At 46.3% G+C, this 24,217-nt stretch overlaps 1 protein-coding gene across 1 annotated transcript in view; it reads right to left on the reverse strand.

Moving 5' to 3' along the window:
- The window catches only part of EPAS1 (endothelial PAS domain protein 1), an 89,383-nt gene extending 65,828 nt beyond the window's left edge, over nt 1-23,555 (reverse strand). The window contains exon 1 of the mRNA XM_003822658.5: nt 22,927-23,555. Within this exon, the coding sequence (XP_003822706.1) occupies nt 22,927-22,952 (26 nt within the window). The 5' untranslated portion in view covers nt 22,953-23,555. The remainder of the gene's footprint in view (nt 1-22,926) is intronic.
- Nucleotides 23,556-24,217: the final 662 nt, after the last annotated feature.

Raw genomic sequence — 24,217 nt, forward strand, 5'->3', positions numbered from 1 at the left:
GCTTCTACAGTACTCTTAAACTAAACTCTCACACAAAGTAAGTATCTTGAATAGAAAGGACTCCAAAACCTCTCCCTGCTTGAAATCTAAGATGATAATGGCACGGGCAGACAGTTTTCTTAATTTACTTTCATCTGCCACACTCCAAGCATATCTGCTGTGAAAAAGAGACACAGCTGAAAATGGAGATTTAGCTCTGGCTTTCCAGTGTGTTCACCCAGTGGCTTCAAAATCCCTATTCTCCTTTCCGTTAATGAAGGTTTGCTTCGATCTTTCCATTAGCCCACAAACTGCTATTAGAAAAGCCATTTATCAAATTAACACTGAGCACTGCAAAAGTCATCTGCAAGCGGCGTGCACTTTTCCACGTAGGAGTTGCTATGCCAACAGCTGCTCCATGTGCATTGTACAGAAGTAGCCATTTCAACAAAGTCCTGTTCAACAATTCTCAGGACCAATTAAGTCTTACTGTCCCTTTGCACTCCCTAAATGTGTACACATGGCAAGTACCCCACCAGAATCGGGTAATGACCAACTAAGGGAGCAATTACAAAATCAATAAATTTCCACACACCGAAAACTTTGAAAAGCAGGCAACAATTAGTTTCTCTCTTTAACTTTTACTCCTAGTCCCATCCTCATTCCTCGGGAATAGAGTCAAGGAATTTGGTGTAATAAGAGTCTGGCCAGTAATTCTAGAAAAAGGAGTCCCGGGTGAATAAATTGAAGGAGAGACTGTAATTATTCAGATTGTTGTAATAGATCATTTGCCTGAAGAGCAGACAACTATAAACAAAATGAGGCAAAATCCTCGCATTCTGCTGTTGCCAAATTTTGTTGCAAATTTTTCTGTTAGAAGATGCCTGGGAACTCTTAAATATGTTTAAACTGACTGGCATTATCATGCTTTCCCACATAGACAAGAAATCTGAAAAAGAGAGCTTTAGGAAACGATTTGTCTTGACTAAACAGTAAACTTTACAAGCAATTCCCAACCACAAGCAATCATCCCCAGCGTCATACTATCACTTCTGATTAAATCAAACATTCAATTCAATTTAAAAATGAATCAAAGAAAATAAGCAAATACTGCAGGCACCTGGCTCCAAAACAAAGAGGAATCACCATTATATCAAAGCTTACTGTAAATCTATGCCACACTTCCAACCACGATCAGCAATGGAGGAGAAAAAGCTAATCACAAGCCTTAAAAATATACAATTTCCAAGGATGAGACAGAAACACTGATGGCACCTTTTTCAGCTAAACTAGTTGGATTTTTAAAATAATCTTCCAACTGTCAGCAAATCTGAATGATCCTTTCTTTAAAGTTTTTAACATCATGAAAACAACTGTATAAAGAAGAAAGAGTGCCTTTTTAAAGATATAGATTGTGTCATAAAATTTCAGGAGGACAATAACCAATTAAAATTAAAAATGGAGCTTATTTGAAATCTTGGTCACAGGAATACCACTGAAGAAAAACTTGTTCTCTCAGCTAGCAGCTCCTGGCTCAAAGCATACATATGGGCCACACTGGAGGATCATTTTACCCAGAGTAAGGTCTGGCCCAGCCCTGGAAGCTGTCATCATTGCAGCCTCTTCCTATGTAATCAAGTGAATTATTCTAAGCCTAGAGAAAGGCCTACATGGCACTTAACCTTTTATTTTGCAGCTATTTCTGGGGCACCATAGCCAACACACTGGTCAGAAATATAGAAAAGATGCCGCTTTTCAGGTAACACATTGGTCAGAAATATAGAAAAGATGCTGCTTTTCAGGTCTGAAAATAAGCTTGGGCTGGTTATAGCTTGTTTTCTGAGCCTGGACATGTCAATGAATAAGGGTTTCACTATGATACCTCTATAAGTGGAACTTAATACAACTATGTATTAAATCTTTGTAACTTAGTAGCAAGAGATAGTTCTGATATATTGCTATATAGAAAATGCATTTCACAATAGCATGTAACATGATAATGCAGGCATACCTCATTTTATTGTGCTTCACAATTAATAATATTAATAACTAATAATTAATGTTGAATTTAGGGGAGACACGTCATGTGAATTTACAAGTAGTTCTGCTACAACATGGCATATGAGCTCCTAAAAATCACCACACTATGCAAAACTAAAAACCACAGAGCTTATGGGAAAGAAGAGGTTAGGGTATAACACTCAAAAACTTTCTCAGCAACACAAAAACAATATGGGAACTTAATAAAAATGGTAGCACAGTTTTACACGTGTTAAATGGTTAAGAAACACAGGCATGCCTTGTTTTATTATGCCTTACTTTATTGCACTTTGCAGATATTGCACTTTTTACAAATTGAAGGTTTGTCAGGCAAGTTTATCCATGCCATTTTTCCAATAGTATGTGCTCACTTCATATCTGTGTCACATTTTGGTCATTCTTGCAATATTTCAAACTTTCATTATTATAGCTATTATTATAATGATCTGCGATCAGTGATCTTTGATGTTACCACTGTAATTGTTTTTAGGCATAAACTGCACCCATATAAGACAGTGATCTTAATAAATGTTGTGTGTGTTCTGACTGGTCCAGTGATTGTTCCTCTGTGTGCGTGTGTGTGTGTGTGTGTGTGTGTGTGTGTGTGTGTGTGTATATCTCTCTCCCCCTCCCCAATCCTTCCTATTCCCTGAGACACAACGATATTGAAATTAGACCAATTTTAATAACTCTACAATGGGCTCTATGTGTTCGAATGAAAGGAAGAGTCTCATCTCTCACTTTAAATCAAAAGTTAAGGAATGATTAAGCTTAGTGAGAAGATCAAACCAGGCATAATATTCCCTTAAGCCAAAGTCTAATCCAGAGCAAGGCCCTAACTCTCTTCAATTCTAGGAAGGCAGAGCAAGGTAAGGAAGCTGCATTAAGAAAAGTATGAAGCTAGCAGAGGTTGGTTTGTTACATTTAAGGAAAGAAGACATCTCCATAACATAAAAATGCAAGGTGAAAGAGCAAGTGCTGATACATAAGCGGCAGCCAGTTATTTAGAAGATCTAGCTAAGATCATTGATGAAGGTGGCTACACTAAACAGATTTTCAGTGTAGATGAAAGAGCCTTATGCTGGATGAACATGCCATCTAGGACTTTCACTGCAAGAGGGGAGAAGTCAATCCCTAGTTTCAAAGGACAGGCTGACTCTCTTACTAGGGACTAATGCAGCTGGTGAGTTTAAGCTGAAGCCACTTATCATTTACCATTCTGTAAGTCCTAGGGTTCTTAAAAATTATGCCAAATCTACTTTATTGGTGCTCTATCAGTGGAACAACAAAACCTGGATGACAGCACATATGTTTATGTGCTCGTTGTCAATGCACCTAGTTACTCAAGAGCCCTGATGGAGACGCACAAAATTAATGTTGTTTTCACGCCTGCTAACACAAGATCCATTCTGAAGCCCATGGATCAAGGAGTAATTCTGACTTCCAAGTCTTATTCAAGAAATTTTGTAAGGCTATAGCTGCCATAGATAGTGATTCCTAGATGAATCTGGGCAAAGTAAATTGAAAACCACCTGAAAAGAGTTCACCATTCTAGATACCATTAACAGCATTTGTAATTTGTGGGAGGATGTCAAAATATCAGCATTAACAGGAGTCTGGAAGAAGTTAATTCCAAACCTCATGGATGACTTTGAGGGGTTCAAGACTTTAGTGGAGGAAGTAACTGCAGATGTGGAAGAAATAGCAAGAAAACTAGAAGTGGAGCCTGAAGATGTGACTGAACTGTTGCAACCTCATGATAAAACTTGAACAGATGAGTCAAAGCTTCTTACAGATGAGAAAAGAAAAGTGGCTTCTCAAGATGGAATTTGCTCCTGGTAAAGATGGTGTGAACACTGTGGAAATGACAACAAAGGATTTAGAATATTACATCAACTAAGTTGATAAAGCAGTGGCAGGGTTTGAGAGGATTGACACCAATTTTGAAGGAAGTTTTACTGTGGGTAAAATGCTATCAGACAGTATCACATGCTGCAGAGTCTTTCATGAAAAGAAGACTCTATTGATGTAAAAAACTTCATTCTTGTCTGATTTCAAGGAATTGCCACAGCCACCCCAACCTTCAGCAACCGTCACACTAATCAGTTCTGCAGCCACCGATATGGAGGCAAGAACCTCTCCCAGTAAGAAGATTATGACTCAATGAAGGCTCAGATGATTGTTAGCATTTCTTTTAGCAATAAAATATTTTTAAATTAAGGTATAGACATTGTTGGCCAGGTGCGGTGGCTCATGCCTGTAATCCCAACACTTTGGGAGGCTGAGGCAGGCAGATCATTTGAGGCCAGTAGTTCGAGACCAGCCTCGCCAACATGGCAAAACCCCATCTCTACTAAAAACACAAAAATTAGCTGGGTGTGGCAGCACATGTCTGTAAATCCCAGCTACTCGGGGGTGCTGAGGCACCAGAATTGCTTGAACCCAGGAGGCGGAAGTTGCAGTGAGCTAAGATTGCCCCACTGCACTCCAGTCTGTGCAACAGAGTGAAACTGTGTCTCAAAAAGAAAAAAAAAAAAAGGTATGTACATTGTTTTTTAGACATAATGCTAAAATATAAACATAACTTTCATATGCACGAGGAAACAAAAAAAAATCATGTGACTCGTTTTATTGTGATATTCACTTTACTGTAGTGGCCTGGAATGAACCTACAATATCTTAGAAGTATGCCTGTATTCTGTAATTATATATCAATATTCATGATATAGAGAAAAGTATGTTCACCAAAGAGTTAACAGTGGTTATCTCTGGGTGATGGAATTTTGGTGATTTTTATTTTTATCTCCATGCCTTCTTTTACTATGACTTTTTATGGGGAACATGTATATTTTTTATAATCAGAAGAAAACAACTTAGCAACTTTAAAAATAATTTTACAGGGGAGACAATTCATGGAGATGGATGTGTGTGCACATGGTCCCAGGGCCTTCCCAACTCCCCTTGTGCTATAATCTTCCAAAGAATTTGAGGGGGCTCTGCCCCTCTTGCCCTCCACCCTCAGAGCCCAGAGCACCCCTGGGTGACGTTTGCAGATCCCTGCCCTCCCTCTACATCCTGCCCTCGGTCCAGCAGTGTGAGTGAGCTGCTCCTGCACTGGGGCCAGCCATTCAAGGAGCAAGGAAATATTATGCAAGAGCACAGGAAGTCAGAGGAGACAGGATTCTGGGCAGGCCTGGCAAGGAGTCTGTGTGAACTCCAGTGAACAAGCAGACTTTGCTCAGTGGGGCCGAAGCCAGCAGAAGGCCTTCCCAGGGCAGCAAAAGGGAGCCGTCCACCTCATGTCTCTGGCCAGTGGGCAGCCATCCAGAACTTGATGTACCTGATGTGAGGCAGATAAACCCAAGTCTCAATATTTCTACTCTTCTGGCCCAAGTTCAAGGTGACTCCCCAACACTTATGCACTGTGACTCACCTCCGTCCCACAGTATGCACCCCCGCCCCCTCTGTACAACATGACTTCATTCAGTGATTTTCAAACCTGCTCCTCTCACAGCCATCAGCTTTCCAGCTCAGTCCGTTCTCACTGTCTCAGAGTGAGGGACACAGTTCCTCCGAGTTGCCTGCATGGGTTGTCTCACATCAGTATCAGCCCTGAAAACTTCAGATACGTTCATGTATATGAGTCACAGTGGCCACAACCTCTTCTTTTGCAGTAGTTGATATTTTGGAAGCCCCAATCCAACTGGCAGGGCAGAGATCATATCAGCCATCTAACAGAAGTGGAAACTGAGGCACAGAGGGAGTGCAGTGTGACCTAGTTGAGGGTGCTCTCCGTCACCCCAGCAGCCTGCCTCCTTCTCCCTGGCATCAGGAGATGGAGACACTACCCCTCCTGCAAGCACAACTATTCCTTTTTGTAGAAACCGCTGGGCAGCCCACCTTCTCGTACCCCAGCCCACCTCCTTCTTGAGGGTGGTGGTCTTGCTGCTGTCATGGAAGTGGGTTGGGCCATGCCCAACAGCGACTTCCAAGTCTCTGCCCCTCTATTCCAACAGAACCTCCTCTTGGAGAATGGGGAGTTCCTTCCTCCAGCTCCCGACCAATCATCTTTAATCGTCCACCTTCCTTCCCTCTAAGGGAGCATGTGAAAACAGGAGTCAGGACGAGGCTCCACTTGAAATTTATTTCACAATGGAGCTAGAACCCTATTGGGGATCTCTGAGCCAATTTTGACTGGTTCCCACTTACTAGTCCATTGTGAAGATGGGGAAACTGAGGCCCAGAGAGATCATCCAGCTGATTAGCACTTGCCTTTGCTGTCTAGCAGGCTACACAAACAGGACGTTTTCCTGAACAGAAAGGACCTAGATCTGAGTGGAGAGATAGCCAGGGCTGGGTAGAAATGGGGCTGTAGTCCTAGGACCCACAATCCCTTTGGCATCTGTGGAGGTACAGGCAGTGGTGTTTCAACACGCAGAGCCAGCCATGTAGAGAGTGACACCCACCCAATCACTGCCCCTGACCTGACAATTGCTAATTGTGGTAAGAACCGACAGTGGCATTCTCCTGGGACTCTCTTGTGTATTTCCAGACGCCACCAACACACAATGGCCTCTACTCCTCCGGTGTAAACATTGCCAAATAAGACAAACAATAACATCACCACGACAGAAAAATAAGGTGCCAAGAGAGACAGCATGGGTCTGTGGAAAGAGTCTGGGTCTGGGAGCTGTTCAGGTAGGCACTGCCACTCTCTGGTTTTGTGATCACATTTTTGTGCCTAAGTTGTTTCATCTATATGACAAAAATGACAAAAGCTTCAATCTACATCAAGAGCTTTGAAAAAAATTAAGCACTGAACAAATATAAGAAATAATAACGTTGAAGACAAAGACCTGAAAACCTCAGATTATTTCACTTAACAAACATTTAAGGAGCACCTCCTGTGTGTAGGCACCGCCCCAAACCCTGAGGATATGGCAGTAACCATGTAATGCATGGTCCCTGCCTTCATGAAGCTTACAAACTAGGGGGCAGCAAAGGTGACAGATAATAAGCAAATAAATTACGACATGTGGGGCTGGTCACCGTGGCTCATGCCTGTAATCCCAGCACTTTGGGAGGCCAAGGCGGGCAGATCACCTGAGGTCAGAGTTTGAGACCAGCCTGGCCAACATGGTGAAACCCCATCTCTACTAAAAATACAAATATTAGTCTGGCATGGTGGTGCGTGCCTGTAATACCCACTACTCGGGAAGCCGAGGTGGGAGAATCGCTTGAACCTGGGAGGTAGAGGTTGCAGTGAGCTGAGATCCCGCCATTGCACTGCAGCCTGGCGACAGAGTGAGACACTGTCTCAAAAATAAATAAATAAATAAATAAATAAATAAATAAATAAATAACAACATGTGGGAAGTACTGCTAAAACAAAACAAAACAGAACAGGAGGGAGGTTAACTAAAGGAGGTGAGAAAATGCTTCCCTAGGGAGGTGATATTTAAGCTGAGACCTGAAGGCAGAAGTTAACTGGCCAGCCTCATGGGTGGGGCTGAGGGATGAGCAAGCTTAGGCATTAGGGGCATCAAAGATGTTACAGATGAAGGATCAGAGGCCAGAGCTGAGTGGCCTGTCACATCTCATGGTCAGTATGTAGCACAGCCAGGCGTTTGCACTCAAAGCCTTTTTCCCACTTCTAGTAACACCGGAAGGACAAGGTATCTTTTAGGTGTCAGCATTCACTCTGTTTCTCTGCTAGTAGCTGTCTGACCTCTTAAAGACCTTGGGCAAGTCATCTGCTTTCTTTGGGAGCCCACAATTAGGTCTTGCTCATAAGATGCAAAGCAACAAGTAGGACCTGAGCAGACATGGTACAGATGTAGCTCTTTAGGTTTAGAGATTTGGGTGTGCTGAGTTGAAGGGATATTCCCATTCTCGACAGAATCACGTCTTGCACAAACCATCTCCATCTCCACAGGGGAGGGAAAAACAGGCCAGATGTAGAAAGGAGCATAACTGGTCAGACCCTTTAGCTAGAATCCTGGAAGTGTCGTTGGTCTCTTGGGTATAATCAGATTTCCTCACATCCCAGGGTATGGGCAAAAATAGAACTGATAACCAAAAATCATTATTAGTAAAAACTAATAATTCTGAAAATCCCAGCCAGGTAAGAAATTTAAAGGCCTGACAGCAAGAGTCTCCTAGCTTTTCCTAAGGCTGCCTTCCAACTGCAGCCAAATCACATCAACAGGCAATAATGTGCCTAATGATTATATTGCTGTGCTTGTTAATAATGATGCCTTGAAGGTTTGCCCTTTAAACTTTTCAAAGTTCTATTGAGATAATAGTTGCAAAAGTGATTTTAAAAATATAATAGACTTTAAAAATGCATGGTTTTATGAAACTCTAGCTCATTTCAAACTCATAATAGTACTCTGAGAAAGCAGCAACTATGTCTAACCCCACTTAGGAAAGGGGTTAAAGAAAGTAAGGTTAAATTACCTGTCCTAGGTCACACACATCAGAGAAAGATCTAGAAAAGTCTTTCAAACTCCTAGAGACTTGAGAGCTCCTCTGAACCCCATGTGGAGGTAGGCTTTGCCAGGGACACAAAAAAAGAGAAGGTGACTCGGGAGCATTTATAATCCGTTTGGCAAGATAAAAGCCAAGAAACACAGAACCCTGTGGTCATCCCAACGCTAATTTTGGAGGCAAAGAAATTCAAGTGGGTGAAAGTTTGTCTCTCTCCAAAATAAACATGTACTGTGCCTTGGCCCTGAAGATCTAACTCAAGAAGAATTAAGTTGTCGTCATTGCCCTGGTAATATTTGGAGCCATACAAGGAGATACAGGTGGCCTGGAATCACCAAGATTATGTTGATTTGGGTATGGAAAATGGTTTCAAATGTGCTCAAAAGAGATGACTCAGGAACAAAGGGATCAATGCTCACAGTCACCCAGACTCCTTTCTGCCTGGGTTTTCTGCTCACCAGGCTTTCCCAAGGCCTTGGGCTGGCTGGCGGCCACAGTGACCACACCACCCTCAGGTGTGCCCATGTCTCAACATCTCACTAGCCAAGGTGGGGAAAAGTACTTGCTAGGAGTTCAGCAAAGGCAAAGTTGGAACTTTTCAAAAGGATGTTTTACTTTAAAAAGGAAGAGAAAAGGAAATGAACACAAAGGAAAAGACGTGGATATGTTCACAGGTTTCACACCCTAACAGATACCTAGTCACAGGTTAGCTTGGTAGGACATCTTCCTTTTCCTTCTGGAGGTCCACCTGGAGCTGTGAGAAGGTAGATGCTAGACTCAAATTTCTAGCCATGGCAAGATTTGGGTAAACAACACTTTCTAGCCTAGGGGAGTTCTTAGGAGATTCTTGAGACTAGTCCCTTAGTTTGGGCTGCGCTGTGCTCCAAAGCTCTCTGGCACCTGCAGTCTTTTCCTGGTTCTGACAGTCCAGGCTCCTTTCCACCTAACTGTAGAGGGCCCTTCCCTGCTCTCGGGCCTGAGGCTCAGCAGCCTGCACAGAGTAGGCAATGAGCAGAGAATGACTGTGGAGCGAGTCATTGAACCAACCAATCCTGCCTGGGCCAGGCAGCAGTTTCCCAGTTTTACAAGCATTTATTGATTACTAGAGGGACAGAAAAGGAATAAGAGGCCAAATATGCTGGGTGCAGTGGCTCACGTCTGTAATCCCAGCACTCTGGGAGGCCGAGGCGGGTGGATCACAGGTCAGGAGATCGAGACCATCCTGGTTAACACGGTGAAACCCCGTCTCTACTAAAAATACAGAAAAATTAGCCGGGCATGGTGGCAGGCACCTGTAGTCCCAACTACTGGGGAGGCTGAAGCAGGAGAATGGCGTGAACCTGGGAGGCAGAGCTTGCAGTGAGCCAAGATCGTGCCACTGCACTCCAGCCTGGGCAACAGAGCGAGACTCCGTCTCAAAAAAAAAGGCCAAACATGCAGTTGTCATTGTGAGGTTAAATTCTAAGCCAAAAGTACTCAGGAGTTATATAGCCTCCCTCAAAGTACCGGTGGACAGAATGAGCTAAAGTGACTTGGATGAGACCCGCTGGCCTCTACTGGTCCCTGGAATGGAATCTTCTCCAGTGATTTGGGATCTCTGGCCAAGGCCTGGCCCACAGTGTTCAGGTATGACTTTAAGTGTTTCTAAATTCCTCCAGGGGAAAGGTTACACCTGCTCGAGGAGGGAAAAATCCCCAGCTGCTCTACCCAGGTGACTTCAGGAAGACGGCTCCTTTTTTCCCTCTTCTGGTGGTATCATCCCAAGAACTTGAGTTAGGGCTTTAGGGAGTGTTGTGACCAAACACTAGGAAAGGAGAAGGTCAAGGAACAGCTTGGTCGCAGTGCTCTGTACAGGGTGTGCAATGAACAGTTATTGGTAGAAATTGATCAAAGGGATGGTCTGACTTGGATTTGGCTGTGTCATGCCCTACAGATAGTGGGATATTGAAGGGACTGTTCTCTTTCCATAATGGTTAGACTCACTCAAAAACCTAGAATCCAGAATGAGAAAGGGACAGAATGAGAGCCTTATCAAATAATGAGGGGGACAAAGCCTTTACCATCAGAAAGAGAACCTTATCAAATAATGAGGGGGACAAAGCCTTTACCATCAGAAAGAGAACCTTATCAAATAATGAGGGGGACAAAGTCTTTACCATCAGAAAGAGAACATGGGGATGAGGGTCACTGCTATTTTAGGATACAGCAAGCTGTCCTCTTCCAGCTCCCACTCCGTGGACTAGGAGACTCAGACATGGCGTTTATTACCCTGAGAAGTGGTACAGGCCAAAAAGAAACATATATCAGAGTGATTTGGGCACATTCACACATGCCTGATTTACTAAGGGCTAGCAGGGGAGGCTTTGAGGTCAATATTATAGAAGACAAATCATGGCCTCCTCCAACCACCCACTTGATGCTCACACTAGAGCTGGGCTTCTGGTTGGAGGGCTAATGATGGAGATGCCCTGAGCAGCTTCTCATGTGCCAGAAGAGGCATGCACTGCTCCCATGGCCCCAAGGCAACCCAAAGATTCCATCACAACATGACTCAGGAAGGCCTGCCCCTAAACTTCCCAACACCAGCCCAGGCCTGGTCCTCATCTCCTTTCTGCTAACAGAGCTCCAGATCCAGCTCTGGAAGGAACTGGCTCACCAGTCCTGGCCTGCACACTCTGTTTATTCCTGCCTTCTCATTTTACTTATGCAATTCACCTCAAATGGAATGCCCCATACTCATCTGCCTATCCAAATTCTACCTAATCTTCAAGACAGACCTAGGTCTTCATGCTCCTCCAATAAACCTCCCTCTAATCTCCACTAATCACTTCCCTAACTATTCCCAACACACAAGATCTATTTACCCTTACTCACTCTCACTTAATTACTATCAATCTTCCATTGTTTGCTCAATGTTTTATCTGAGTTGGTTGTGACTTCCTAACAAGATGGCAACATTGTAAAGGCAGCTTGGACATCCATTAACATAAATCATCTTATATTGCTTAAACAAATCATTTTAGGACATCCTGAGTGCAGGGTCCATCTAATGCCTCTTTGTAACCTCACCGTACAGCATAGCACCTGAATTTGGGAGGGAACCTATAAACATCTACACACAGTGATGATTCCCACAAACCCTGCTCTACGCATGGTGGATAAGCAATGAGGATAAGTTAGGTTGATGTGAGCAAAGTGTCTACCTATGCTTCCAGTTCTCTACACCAAACTCCCAAAGTTCCTGACATAGACAGAATTACTCAGTCTACAAATAATTACTGAGCACCTCAAGAGACCTCTATTCTGACTTCTGTGGGGAAAAAAGAACAGGAAAAAATGACTGGGTCTTTGCTCTTGAAGGGCTTACCACTTGAGTGGTGATCAGGGACATACGCCACCCCCAACCTTCAAAAGCAAGTTGTAAAAGCATCATACAAATAACAAAATACAGACTGAAGACCATCTATAAACACAGGGGTAACCAATGTGCAGTTAATCAGGGAAGGCTTCCCAGGGAAGATGATCTCTGAACTGAGAGCTAGTGCCCTCTTGCACAACTTCCCCATCTTGCTTTTAACTTTGAGATTAAGCTGGAGTATTCTGTTTGGCTGTACTCACATTAGTGTATAAGGCATTCTTGAAGTGAAGCACTGATATAATACTAGCCTGACGTTTGCATCTGATATAAAGTTATGTATCAATAAGACCTGACTGTGGTCCCCCAAATTGTTTCTTTTCCTTTTTCTTTCTTTTTAAAGGGAAATAAGTAAAGGGGTCAAATCTACATGAATAAAGAAAGCAGAGCTTGTGAGGCAGGCTTTCCAAGTAACCCAAGGGACATGAACAAAGCAATTCTATTATTTTTTTTTTAAAAAACTAAGCACGATTTCAGAGCCCCCCCCCCCCAAAAAAAAAAGCAAGCAAGGTATTAGGGCACATCAGAAAATCAGACATCCTTGGCCTTCAGGAACATGCTATATTGTTAGAAAGGCAAAAACAAATAAAGTGTCATTAGATAACAAGGAAATATAAGCAGGCTCTTTGGCAAACAACCAAAAGCTAGTAATGCAGGGAGTGGGAGTGCCACTGTGGAAATTTCTACGCTCCCTTAGTGATTTTGTGTAAGATTTCGGGAAGCCTGGGCTCACAATAGGAAAGTAGGAGCTATTTGAATAGGAAGAGAGGGGAAAAGCATCCAGATGGAGGAGCTAGTGTGAGGGAATAGAAGTGGGAATGAGTACTGCAGCACTGCCTTTGAGGCTGTGGGAGGAGGCTTGTGTATTAGGAACTCAGGAGGCACAGTGAATGATGGTGAATGGGCGATAGAGGTGAGGTGGGGTCCCTTGTAGTCAGCAAGGTGAACTCCCACTGCCATGAGGCCAAGGACCCATGTCTTTACTGAGGCCCTGAGTGTCTAGCTAATCTTTGGAGATCCCTAAGAGAAACCCAAATCCACAAAAGAAACCCCTATCCCACTCTGAAGATTCTCTGTGCTCCGAGGATAGGACAATCCCGCTGAGGAGGCCTAAAACAGCTGCAGGATCAGCACCATGTGGACCTCTTCTGGGGGACCAGGAAAGCGATCTCAGCAGCCAGGGTGCCTTCCAGTCAGTCGGCAGGGAAATGCACGGGGGCACTAATTTCCATGGAACTCTGGAAGACTCCAGAGAGTCAGGGGACCACACAGTGCCCAGCCACACAGACTAGGATTTCTTTAGATGTCTTGGCCATGACAAAGGCCCTTACCAAATGGGAGGTGCACATCAGCTGAGGCAAGACAAACAGAGTGATAGCAAGAAAGCCAAAAAACCAAGAAGACCCTCAACTCCCATGCCCCACCCACCAATAATTCCCCCTAAGTCCCGGGTACAGAATAAAAGACAGACTCCCGCTGCACAACGATATGGTTACATTTATAGAAGCTCTCTTGTCACCAGTGAAATGTGACCTTCATACTTTCCTTATCTTAATATCTGGGTAAACATTTGTTGTGCAAGCACACAAATAAAGGTTCTAAAGGTGAAATGTGGTGTGTCCAGCAACACCACACTGCTCCAAACCCAGGCCCCAGAGAGTCCTTTTGGCTCTGCAGAGGACTTCTCTCTCCCTTCACCCTGGGCACCAAGGCACCAAAATTAGCTTCGTCGACCTCAGCCAGCTCTGGAGTGAACGCTGCCATTCGAAAATAGCATCTGAGAACTCTTGGAAACACAGGAGAGAAATACAAGGGTACAGTGGTTTACAGAAACTTACTGCGAAAGCAATCTCACTGGAGTGCTTTTTTAACGAAATACACAGGAAAGGGGCATTATGAGGATTTACTCCAATCTGTGGAAAGTGAATTATACGCTTCTAGCTCCCATCCTGATTAATTCTATTAAGTGTGATTGTTTTCATTTAGAAAAATATTGCAGAGGTAATGTTCATAAAGAGAGTTTGTCAAATGACCCGTGCTTTGACCCAAAATTTTGCTGTACTAACTTGCACAGTCCTATTATTTCTAGACACTCTCTAAAAACATTGTGTCTCATTTCCCCATATATTTGACATATGTGATTTTTAAAATCTTGTCTTGAAATGCAGAAGGAAGGATTCTCAAGCAGTTCCTCAAAAGGCACAATTTTCTGTTGTTTCTATGTGGAATTCATAAACAAAGCCAAGTAACTGAGTTTTTATGTGTGCTTAAAGGCACTCTTTCCTGCAACTGTGTGTGACGTATTTTTCCAGGACAATCTTTCTCAATACTCCAAAGTGCTTCAGTAACAGGAAGTCATAAAGGTAGGAAGGAGGCCTGTAAATATTTGCTGTAATTACTCATTAGTAATGAGAATGGCTGGCATTGAATTTTGAGTCACCCTTTTGTGCTCATGGCTCATTACCTTGTAACTGGAGCCCAAGGTGGTACATATGGGCTTTCCCTCACCATGGACACCCAGGTCCACTTCTAGGTTTCACTTCAGACAGTGTGGCTTGTTTCTCTCAGCACCTCCATTTCCCAAATATAAAGGAAGGAAAGCATGCTGGTCTTCTTGCTCCCTGCCCCCTAACCAGAGGCAGTCAGGAAAAATCTTATACAAAGTAGTGACAGTATGCAAAGTTTTTATCAAGAGTGAAATGTGTGTATTTTTTTAATACTATACCAATACAACATCGAGAGACAGATAAATACTGTCTGGGTAGACACACAGCACAATGATTTAAATGATTACCAAAAAATAATCATATACTTTAATGGATATATTTTAAACAACTTATAAAATGCTTCTGAACTTTCTCAGATTCAGCTCATGTGTCCTCTTATTCATAACAAGCCACTGACTCCCCTTAGTCACAGGCCAGCATCAGGGCACCTCGGACTAAAAATGAGACCAAAAAACTCAACCCGTTACAGAATTGATTAACTTCTAAGAATACTATTGGCTGTACCCCCTGCTTCTGGAGGCAGCCTACAGGGCAATGGGGGTTACCTTCAGCACCACAATCATGAGTACAACATAATGGATCCACTTTCCTGCCCATGTGTTTGATTACACGGCCTAACCAGATAAAATCACTAATTTGTTATGATTGCTACCACTTATCTCTTAGTTTTTTTAATAGGAGAGTTCCATGGCTGGGGATGGGGGGGACAGTTCAAGAAGTCACTAGGGGTATATAAGACACTTCTAACAATCCACTTCCATGGCTTTATAGAATTCACAAAACGTCAGATGAGTACATGGCAAATAAACATATGTTTCAATGGGGTCATTTTTCTCATTGACAAGACACCCTTTCTGAAATATTTTTCCACATGAGAAAAGGATCTGTTCACAGGATCATTATCTGGCATGGAAATTACTTATAACTTTAAAACTGAGGAATCTTTCCAAGTTCGGGGGAGTGGGGGCAGTGGGAAATGTGCCTCCTGGAAACATGTGGAACTTCTGGCAGTGATGTCATCTAGTAAGAGTTTTGCTGACGTACAAGTGGCCCCTGCAAACAGCCTAAGGCAGTCAAGCAAACAGGTATTTCTTAAGAAATGAGAAAAAACAAGGTCACTTAGAAGTGGATAACATTCTTGTCCATTCCACACCTGACTCTTCAGCTCCAGGTATCTCACAAAGGGTCTCGCCACTCTTCTTCACTTTATGCTTTCATCAGATCAGTTATGGGGCTTCCAACAGTGGGAACAGACAAGGGTCACCAAATTACACCCAACATCTACTTGAAAATTACAGATGCTATTAGGGGCACCCCATGGATGACCACCACATGGACTGTGACGCACAGCTGCCAACACGGCTTGCTTCTCTCTTGATTAAGGTATGTGTCAATGCAATTCTGTTTGACAGCACTAGAAAAACTCAAGGTACCCTCTAGGTTCACAGTGCAGAGGCCAACAGTGTGATGGCTGTGAAGGCTCAGGGCTCATCAGCGAAAGGGCTCTATAGAAATGCAACATGCTATTATCACAACAATCATAGCTATTCTTTATCCCCCTATCCATTCTTTCCTTCCTGTGCTTGCAATTTCAAAAGATCAAAAGAGCCACAGGAAGTCCTGTGCATCTTGATGGTTCTTCAGAAGCCACAGAGGAAGAGCTTCTAACAGGTTCTCCTGCACAATGGAGTCCGAAGGCTGAAGTAATTATTGAAGTCTTGCCACCAGCGAAGGGTGGGATGTGGAAAGCTTTGAACTTCTTGGGGCAGGAGAGAACCACCTCTTGTCAGGGTCTAGGAAAACCCATGAAAAATAAGAAATTCAAGGAGTTCCATGTTGGCCTTTCAGATCTTCAATCCCTATCTGCTTGTGAGGTTTGATGCAAGTGATAAATCACAAAAAAGAAAAGTAATTATAATTATAAGGAAAACAACAAAGGCAGTTGTCATTTATAGAGCACTTATTGTGAGTCAGAAGCAGTATTAAATACTTTATAGATATCTTCAGTAAGGGAAGGGCGTATGGAACACCCATTGAGAGTATAGACTCTGGGGACCTCCTTTACTCAGGTTGAATGCAGCTCTGCCCACGCTACCTATGTGACCTTGGGCAGTTAGCCCTTCTAGACTTCAGCTTTCCCATCAATGAAGTGGGGATAATAACAGGGCTTATCTCACAGGATTTAAAAGTTAATCCATGTAAAGTTCTGAGGACGGCAGTGGCACAAATAAGACTGTCAGTTTTTTGTGTTGTCCTGATGCAAAATATAATTTCTATTAAGACCACATACATTCCTAGAACATGAAGGTCCTCCAAATAACTGTTTGAGGATGATGGAACATTTGAGAATAAATTTGTTTTCACAGTCATTTTTCAGAAGCATTAATAAAATGAATTATACCAGTATTTACCCTGTGCAGGGCACTTGGCTTCCCGTCCTTCCAAGACTGAGGGCAGACATGTAGGTGGACGGACACGCCAGCCAGGGACAGGGAAGATTAAGCGGCACCTCAGAACCTTTACTAAATACACACACCATCCTCCTCCCCATTCTTCACCACAGGGAGAGGCAATGGCAGTAAAACACAAGAACTGTCTGGATCTGAACAGAAAGACTCTGAAACATAAGACAGTCACCAAATCAGACATCCAAGAGCAAGGGCTTGCCTTTTCCATATCCTAGAACCTTTGAAAGGCTATGGAGAGCTGAACAGACTTCCTTTAGAACAAGTTGCTTCTATACATAATGCCTTGCACACATTTTCAGAGATTTACACGCCAGCCTCTGAAACCCATTCACAAAGCCTGGTTAAGAAGCTCCCTCTCCCTTCTTGGCCTTCCTGGAGTCATAGCTGTCTCCACTGATATTCTCAGGGGAACAGAAATTACTACCCCTGTTGTCTGTGGAGCCCCACCAGCTCCCTTTCCATGTCCCCACCCAAAGCAAGTGTATAAAGAACAGCAAACATTCCATTTCAGGGGCCTTCCTGTGTATGGTGTCGAAGTACATGATAAGGGATACACCATAGGGAGCCTTGTGTGTTTTCTTTCCTCTCGTTAGCCCTCAAAGACTGCCTTCTCCCATTTGACCTTCCTTCTGAGCCAGACTTTAAGCTGGTGGTCAGCACCTACTCTGTGTGGTTCCGGGGACACTAGGAACAAATTTCTCCACCTCTAAATACACGTAATACTCTTAAATAATTGTGTGTGCTTATGTGTGTGTTGGGGAGGGGGGCGGTTATTACCTGAAATGCTACTCAGAGCTTATCTTTTGCTTCAAAATATTAGATTTCTACAGAAAAGCATGTAGGCTGTCAGCTCTTTATATTTTCTTTCTTTTCTTTCTTTCTTTGACGTTGTCTCGCTCTGTCACCCACACTGGAGTGCAGTGGCATGATCTCGGCTCACTGCAACCTCCGCCTCCCGGGTTCAAGCGATTCTCCTGCCTCAGCCTCTTGAGTAGCTGGGACTACAGGCATACGCCACCACGCCTGGCTAATTTTTTGTATTTTTAGTAGAGATGGGGTTTCACCACATTGGCCAGGCTGGTCTCAAACTTCTGACCTCGTGATCTGCCTGCCTCGGCCTCTCAAAGTGCTGGGATTACAGGCATGAGTTACCACGCCCAACCCCTTATATTTTTACTTAAGCTTCCTTGTATCTCTTTTTTTTTTTTTTTCCCTAATAAGACTAAGCAACTTGATGACCAGGACCATATCCCCTATTTCTTAGTATTCTCTTCAGCATTTTAGCCAGAGTAGAAGTCGGTGTTGAATACAAGTTTGTCATCTTATGGATTATATCTTAGGGTGAATATCAGAGCTGGTGTCCATCATGTGAACAGGCAGCATGGTACTGGTGGGGAGAGGGGTGGAAGTACAGAGTACTAGGGCCCCAGGAGCTAATATTGCTAACTTGACAATATTGGTAAAAGCTAGACCTGTTAAGAACTACCAGCAATGGTTAGTACTGAAAGCAAAAGGGAAGATTCATCAGGCTAAAATAAAAAGGGAAACTAGCAGGTTGGCATAGGGCAGAACCAAGGAAAACAAAACAAAACCCCCAAAAAACTACTAGATTTCCTGAAAAGTGGAAAAGCCTAAATCTCAAGACAATTAATCACAGCAAGTATTTTCAAATGTAGGAGCCTAAAATCCTGGAGCACTGAGAATTATCTAATTGTTTCCTTCCATTTCTAAACACTTTACTTAATAAATTCCTAGAAAGTTGAGAATCACCACCGCCCCCCCCACCCCGACGCACGGGCACACACGCGCGCACACACACACACACACACACACACACACACACAGAGAGAGAGAGAGAAAGAGGGACATTCTAAGTAAATTAAACTGTTTAGTCTCACAGTTTTCACTCCTAGTGAAAATGCCAACTAACCCAGTACAAAAATCAATCTAGCAGCTGCTTGAATGTTCTCTACCTCAAAAAGCAATCTGCTCCACTGAGGAGCGGTCCTTGCATTGGTTTTGTTTAATGAGGTCTACCTATATAAGTAGATTTTTTTCTAACTAAAACAATGAACTCATACTTCTCAAAGTTTACAGACACTGGGAACAGCATCAATTCAACTCTGCTTCCTTTTTTTTTTTTCAAAAAGCAAACAGAATCATCACTTCTACTGCAGCCTAAAGGTGTTGATAATTATCCAGAAAAGCAAATCTCCTTTCTATAAGGTTCAGCGGTTTGAGAGTTGTGATGGGGAAGGCACTCCTTCGGAAATCATCCTCACTATCTAGAGATATTTCAGGGCTGGGGTACTCTCCTGTGAACAATAGGAAAATACATACTTAATTGAAAGTAATAAACCAGGGTTCTGACTTTTTTTTTTTGTCTTTGAGACGGAATTTCACTCTCTTGCCCACGCTGGAGTGCAGCAGCGCTATCTCCGCTCACTGCAGCCTCTACCTCCCGGGTTCAAGCAATTCTCCTGCCTCAGCCTCCAGAATAGCTGGGATTACAGGCACCCACCACCACGCCCGGCTAATTTTTTTGTGTTTTTAATAGAGACGGGGTTTCACCATGTTGACCAGGCTGGTCTTGAACTCCTGACCTCAGGTGATCCGCAGCCTCAGCCTCCCAAAGTGCTGGGATTACAGGCATGAGCCACCGCGACCAGCCCTGACTCTTATCAGCACTAATTTTCCTTGTGACCGGAGAACTCTTTTAACCTCTCTCGGCATCAGTTTCCTTATCCAGAAAGAGAAAAGTCTGACTAGATGATTTCCATGGTCTCTTACAAAATAATTCTAGGCTCCTTATAAGCACCACTGAAAAAAAACTTGAAATGATGGCATTCTTTTGAACTTCATGAAAACTGTATGAATTAAAACTTAAATACTCAAGCCAACAATGTGTTACATCAATTCTGTATCATCCTGCGCTGCTGGTAATACAATGGAAACATATCAAGTGTGGAGGGAATATTTATTTAAAATATATGTTTAAATTGAGAGAAACTGTCCAGCAATATTTTTTCCCTTCAGAGTTGGAATAATGATGGAGTTCGATTTGATTTTAGGAGAGGAACAACTAAGTCCAGCTGTCAGAAGGAGGGGGAGATTGGAGATCCAGGTGTCTCCAATTCCCCTTCCACGCTAGCCCTGTACTGAGCACTACTGTATAAGCACTCTGGGAAGGTGTCTGGACCTAGGTCTGGCTTTGGGACTGGACTTTGATCCCTGATTATCCAAGGATCTCATTTACATTTGCCTGAACCACTCCTCAAACCCCGTGCACCCCAGAATTTCCACATTTTTTTCCCAGTGAAAGGACTCAGGCATTCCTGATAGATGCGTGCACAAAAAGGTGAGTGAAAGTACAGTACCCCCACCCACCAGGCTTCAGTTTCTGACATCTGTGATGTCACCGCAAATGCCCACTACCACCAAAACTGGTACTATCAAGGACACCCAGCCAACTAACATTTAGAAAGCAAACTCTTTATTATTAAACATTAACATATTTATCGACGTGTGAACATTCTGGGACAAAATCATCCGCCCACTTCTTGAGGGGCCATTGTTAGAACGAATATTCCAAATGTTCTGCCCATATTGCATTTGGGGGAAGAAACTGCTCTGCTAAACCAAAGAAACACAAAATGTAAGAACTAGTGGGCAGAATCATCAGCAGAGAGCCCCCTCACTGTCACATCGCCCTTGTGAGGCACTCAGAAAAGCTACAGCAGTCACTTACATGACAACACCAACTTTCAATGTATTGGTTCACATATTTTAATTACATCTTGGTCCCTAAAGAAGCCTGCAGCCAGCAAACAGACCCAGGCACGAAAAGTAAATGAGTCTCAAAATGATTAGCCCAATAGGAATTGGACAACCCCTTAAGGGGCTCTAGATGGTGAAGGACACGCTGTTTGCCCTGCCATTCTGCAGCACAAAAATCCAGGCAGGTCGAAGAGGGCGGACACCCTCGCGTGGCCACCAGCCCGGAGCCGCAGCTCACACAGCGGCCTCCAAGGCGTTTCGCAGGCAGTCCCCACAGTGGTTCTTAAAGCGGCCGCTCTCGCCAATAATTGGGAGTCTAATTACGCCACGTTCTTCCCGCTCCCATTCCCGCTTCTTCTCTCTTTCCAACAGTCCGCTAACGAAGCAGGTACTGTAGCTGGGTGTGTCGAAATCATTTTTCCCCTGCTCCCAAGTTTCTCGGTATATACGGTACAAAACTGCACAAAACCCGGCGCTAAGGAGCGCAGGAGGAGCTGACACTTCACACATTTGTCAAGATTACTGTCAGGCCCCACCTCGGCGATTGCCACATTCCCGATAGGCATCGCAGTTGTAAAATACACAAGTTCCCTCCCCGGCTCCGGACCCGAAAGCGTCTGCAGGCGCTGTCCATAACTTTAATTTTCGATGGTTCAGTCATTATTAGCATTATGATTGGTTTTTACAAAACGCACTGGAATGTTAAGAGTCTTTTCCTTGCTCTGCTGCCTTCAAAAGACATGGAACCCCAGGACGGCTCCGAGGGCCCTGGGAATGTGCCGGCTGCAGTCTCAGGGCTCCCTCACTTGTCTTGGGTCTGAGGGCGCGACGGTGACGAGAAAGGGGGGACTGCGGCCAGGAAAGGGGAGCAGAGCCCAATCCCCTCCCCTAGCGATCCCGCAGTGAAGGGCCCGGGCGCCGAGCCAGGACAGGCGCGATTCGCTCCCGTCTATCAAATTCTTATCGGTGCCCCGAGGTGGGAACCGCTGCTTTCGACCGGAGGATACACGGTTTCTGGCTCCAGTCCCGTAGTGGAAGTTGGAACAAGAGCAAATCAACCTCGGCAGTGAGCCCTCCCGGCCAGTCACCTCCCTCCCTTAGCGAGTCGGTCCTCCTCATCCTCGCACCTCTTCACTGCCGCTCCGCCGCTGGTTTCCCGCGGCTCAGGCGGTTCAGCCGGCCGCGCGTTGGATTCCAGCTTCCCGCAGCATAGCCTCGCCAAGCCGCGGCCGAGCGCGGGGCTGGAAGCTCCAGGCCACTGGGGCCGCACGGGTGGAGGCAGGAGGAGAAAGGGGACAGGCGGCGAGCCGCACACATTTGCAGAAGATGAGGCCCTACCTGCTTCTGCGCGGCCGCGCAGAGGGCTCGAACCCTCGCTCGGGTAGCGCCGGGCCCGGCTGGACTGGGAGCGGCCGGGAGAGGGCGAGAGGGCAGCAAGAAATGGCCAGAGTTGCCTCTCACCCAGTGCCGAGAGGCTCGCGAGGGCAGGCGGGCAGATCGTGGCTGCCCTTCTCTGTCCTCTTAGGAGACAGACACCCGGACCTGCCAGGGACATCCAGTGTTGCCGTCCGCTTCCTACACACCGAACCATCTGCCCCCGCAGGGCAATCCAGGTCACTCACTACCTACTCTCCCCAGAGTCAAGGTGCGGCACGAGGAAGTGGGTTCTCCAACCTTCGGTGGGGTCTGAAGCCCGGCAGCGGGGCGCTCTGAAGGGTCCTGGCTCCTCGGTAGGATCGTGTCCCTGAGCCGCTCTCCGCCTCCCGCCCCCCTTTGCCCACTTGGGCCGCGGCGCGGGCATAGGAGCGCATTTGGAAGGACTCCGGGAATCCAGAGAAAAATAGAGACGTGGATGCTGCCCCAACATGAGAGACCAGAGAAAGTCGAGGACATGCACCCACAAACATTTCCAAGCGCCGGTGGCCACGGTAATCTGGTGCGGGGCGGCTGGGAGATTTTCAAAGGCACCGCGGAAGCACCTCCGACCTCCAGGCCATCTCCCTCGGCCTCCTGGCCTCGCCGTGCGCGCAAATCCCCGACTCCTCCGAGCCGCAGAAGTCTCTACTGCAAAGCTGCTGCTCCGCGCCCCCAAACCGGGCACATGCTCTCCCCCTCACAGCCCTCCAAACCGAGCCTCGAGCTCCGAAGACCTCTCAGCACTCTTCTCCCAACCACTCTCGGTCGCGCCTGCCCCGCGCAGCCCGGCCCTGGCCTCGGACCGGCCCCCTGATCGGCCCGGACGCCCGCTTACCTTTTCTTCTCCTTGTCAGCTGTCATTGTCGCTGTGGCCCTTTGAGACGTTCAGACGCCGAGCACCTGGGCTCCCTGGCGGGTGGGGGGCTGTGGCCCTCGTCCGCTCCCCACGGCCCGGGCGGGTGGTGAAGGTCCGAGGTGCGCGCAGGTCCCGAGCGCCCCGCGCAGTCAGGTGGAAGGTGGCGCGCGGCGGGCTAGGTGCGGGGGCGGGGGTGGAGAAAGGTGACTGGGAGGAACCTGCGCGCGGAGGCGGGGTCCGGGGAAGGAGTGGGTGGAGGCTGTCAGACCCGAAAAGAGGACGGAGAGAAGGGAACCCAAGTTCCTTTTTCCCTGGAAAAGGAGTCACTTTTCTGAGTTTTCAAAGAAAAAAAAAAAGTGGCTCGAATGCTGGGAGTCGGAAGGAGTCGGAGGCCGGGCTGAGCTGACCATACAGTCTCAGGACACTGCCGAGGATTGTACGGCCGCCTCAGGAGCGCTGGGGCGGAAGCGCGGCGGGCACCGGACCCGTGTGGCGGTCCGCTCGCGAGTGTAAAGCTCCCGCGGCCGGCAGCCCACTTTAAAAACTCCGTCGGCCGGCTTGGGGCGGGCACGGGGCGGGGGCGGAGGGCGGGGGGCGGGCTCCGGCGCGGGGGTGGGGGCGGGCACGCGCCGGCAGGCCCCGCCCGCGCCGAGCTCCGGGCGGCTCACTGCGTCCCGGCCAATGGGGACGCGCGGCCGCAGCCTCTGCCCTGACCCTGGCCCGCCTCCTGCCCCCGCGCTGCGCCCCGCCTCCTGCCTCCGCACTTCGAGGACTTGTTTATGAGGTCGTCTGGGCGGCGGGTAGCGGGGTGGGACTCCGCGTCGGGGAGACGCAGCCTGCGCAGGGCCGAGGGGCAGCCGGGAGCCAGGCTCCGGGATTGCTGCGGGGGACGGCAGTTGCGCCACAGCGTCGGTGTCCTCGTACCGGCGCCGTGCCCTTGGAACGAGGGCAGGACCGCGGGCAGCGCCGGGCCAGCGCGGAGCCCCTCCACGCTGCTGCGCTCCTGCGTCCCTGGCCCTGTGGCGTGGCCCTCGGGCCAGGTGGGGATAATTTCTCGGCCCCCAGCGGCTGCGTTTCGGGCGTGGGCGATGCGCCCTTTTCGGTGGGACGCAGCTGACTTGACCGTCTGGGAGAAACAGTGCAAGGAAATTGATCTAGGGCTGCGGCTGCTCTTCCTTCCCTCTCCCAGCAGGGTGGTTGCTTACCGGCTTGTGCCAGGCGGTTTGGTTTTGGCGGGGATGCGGCAGAGGAGGCCCTTTGAGCCGCCCGA

This window comes from Pan paniscus, chromosome 12 (assembly GCF_029289425.2).
Source record: "Pan paniscus chromosome 12, NHGRI_mPanPan1-v2.0_pri, whole genome shotgun sequence".
Lineage (NCBI taxonomy): Eukaryota > Metazoa > Chordata > Mammalia > Primates > Hominidae > Pan > Pan paniscus.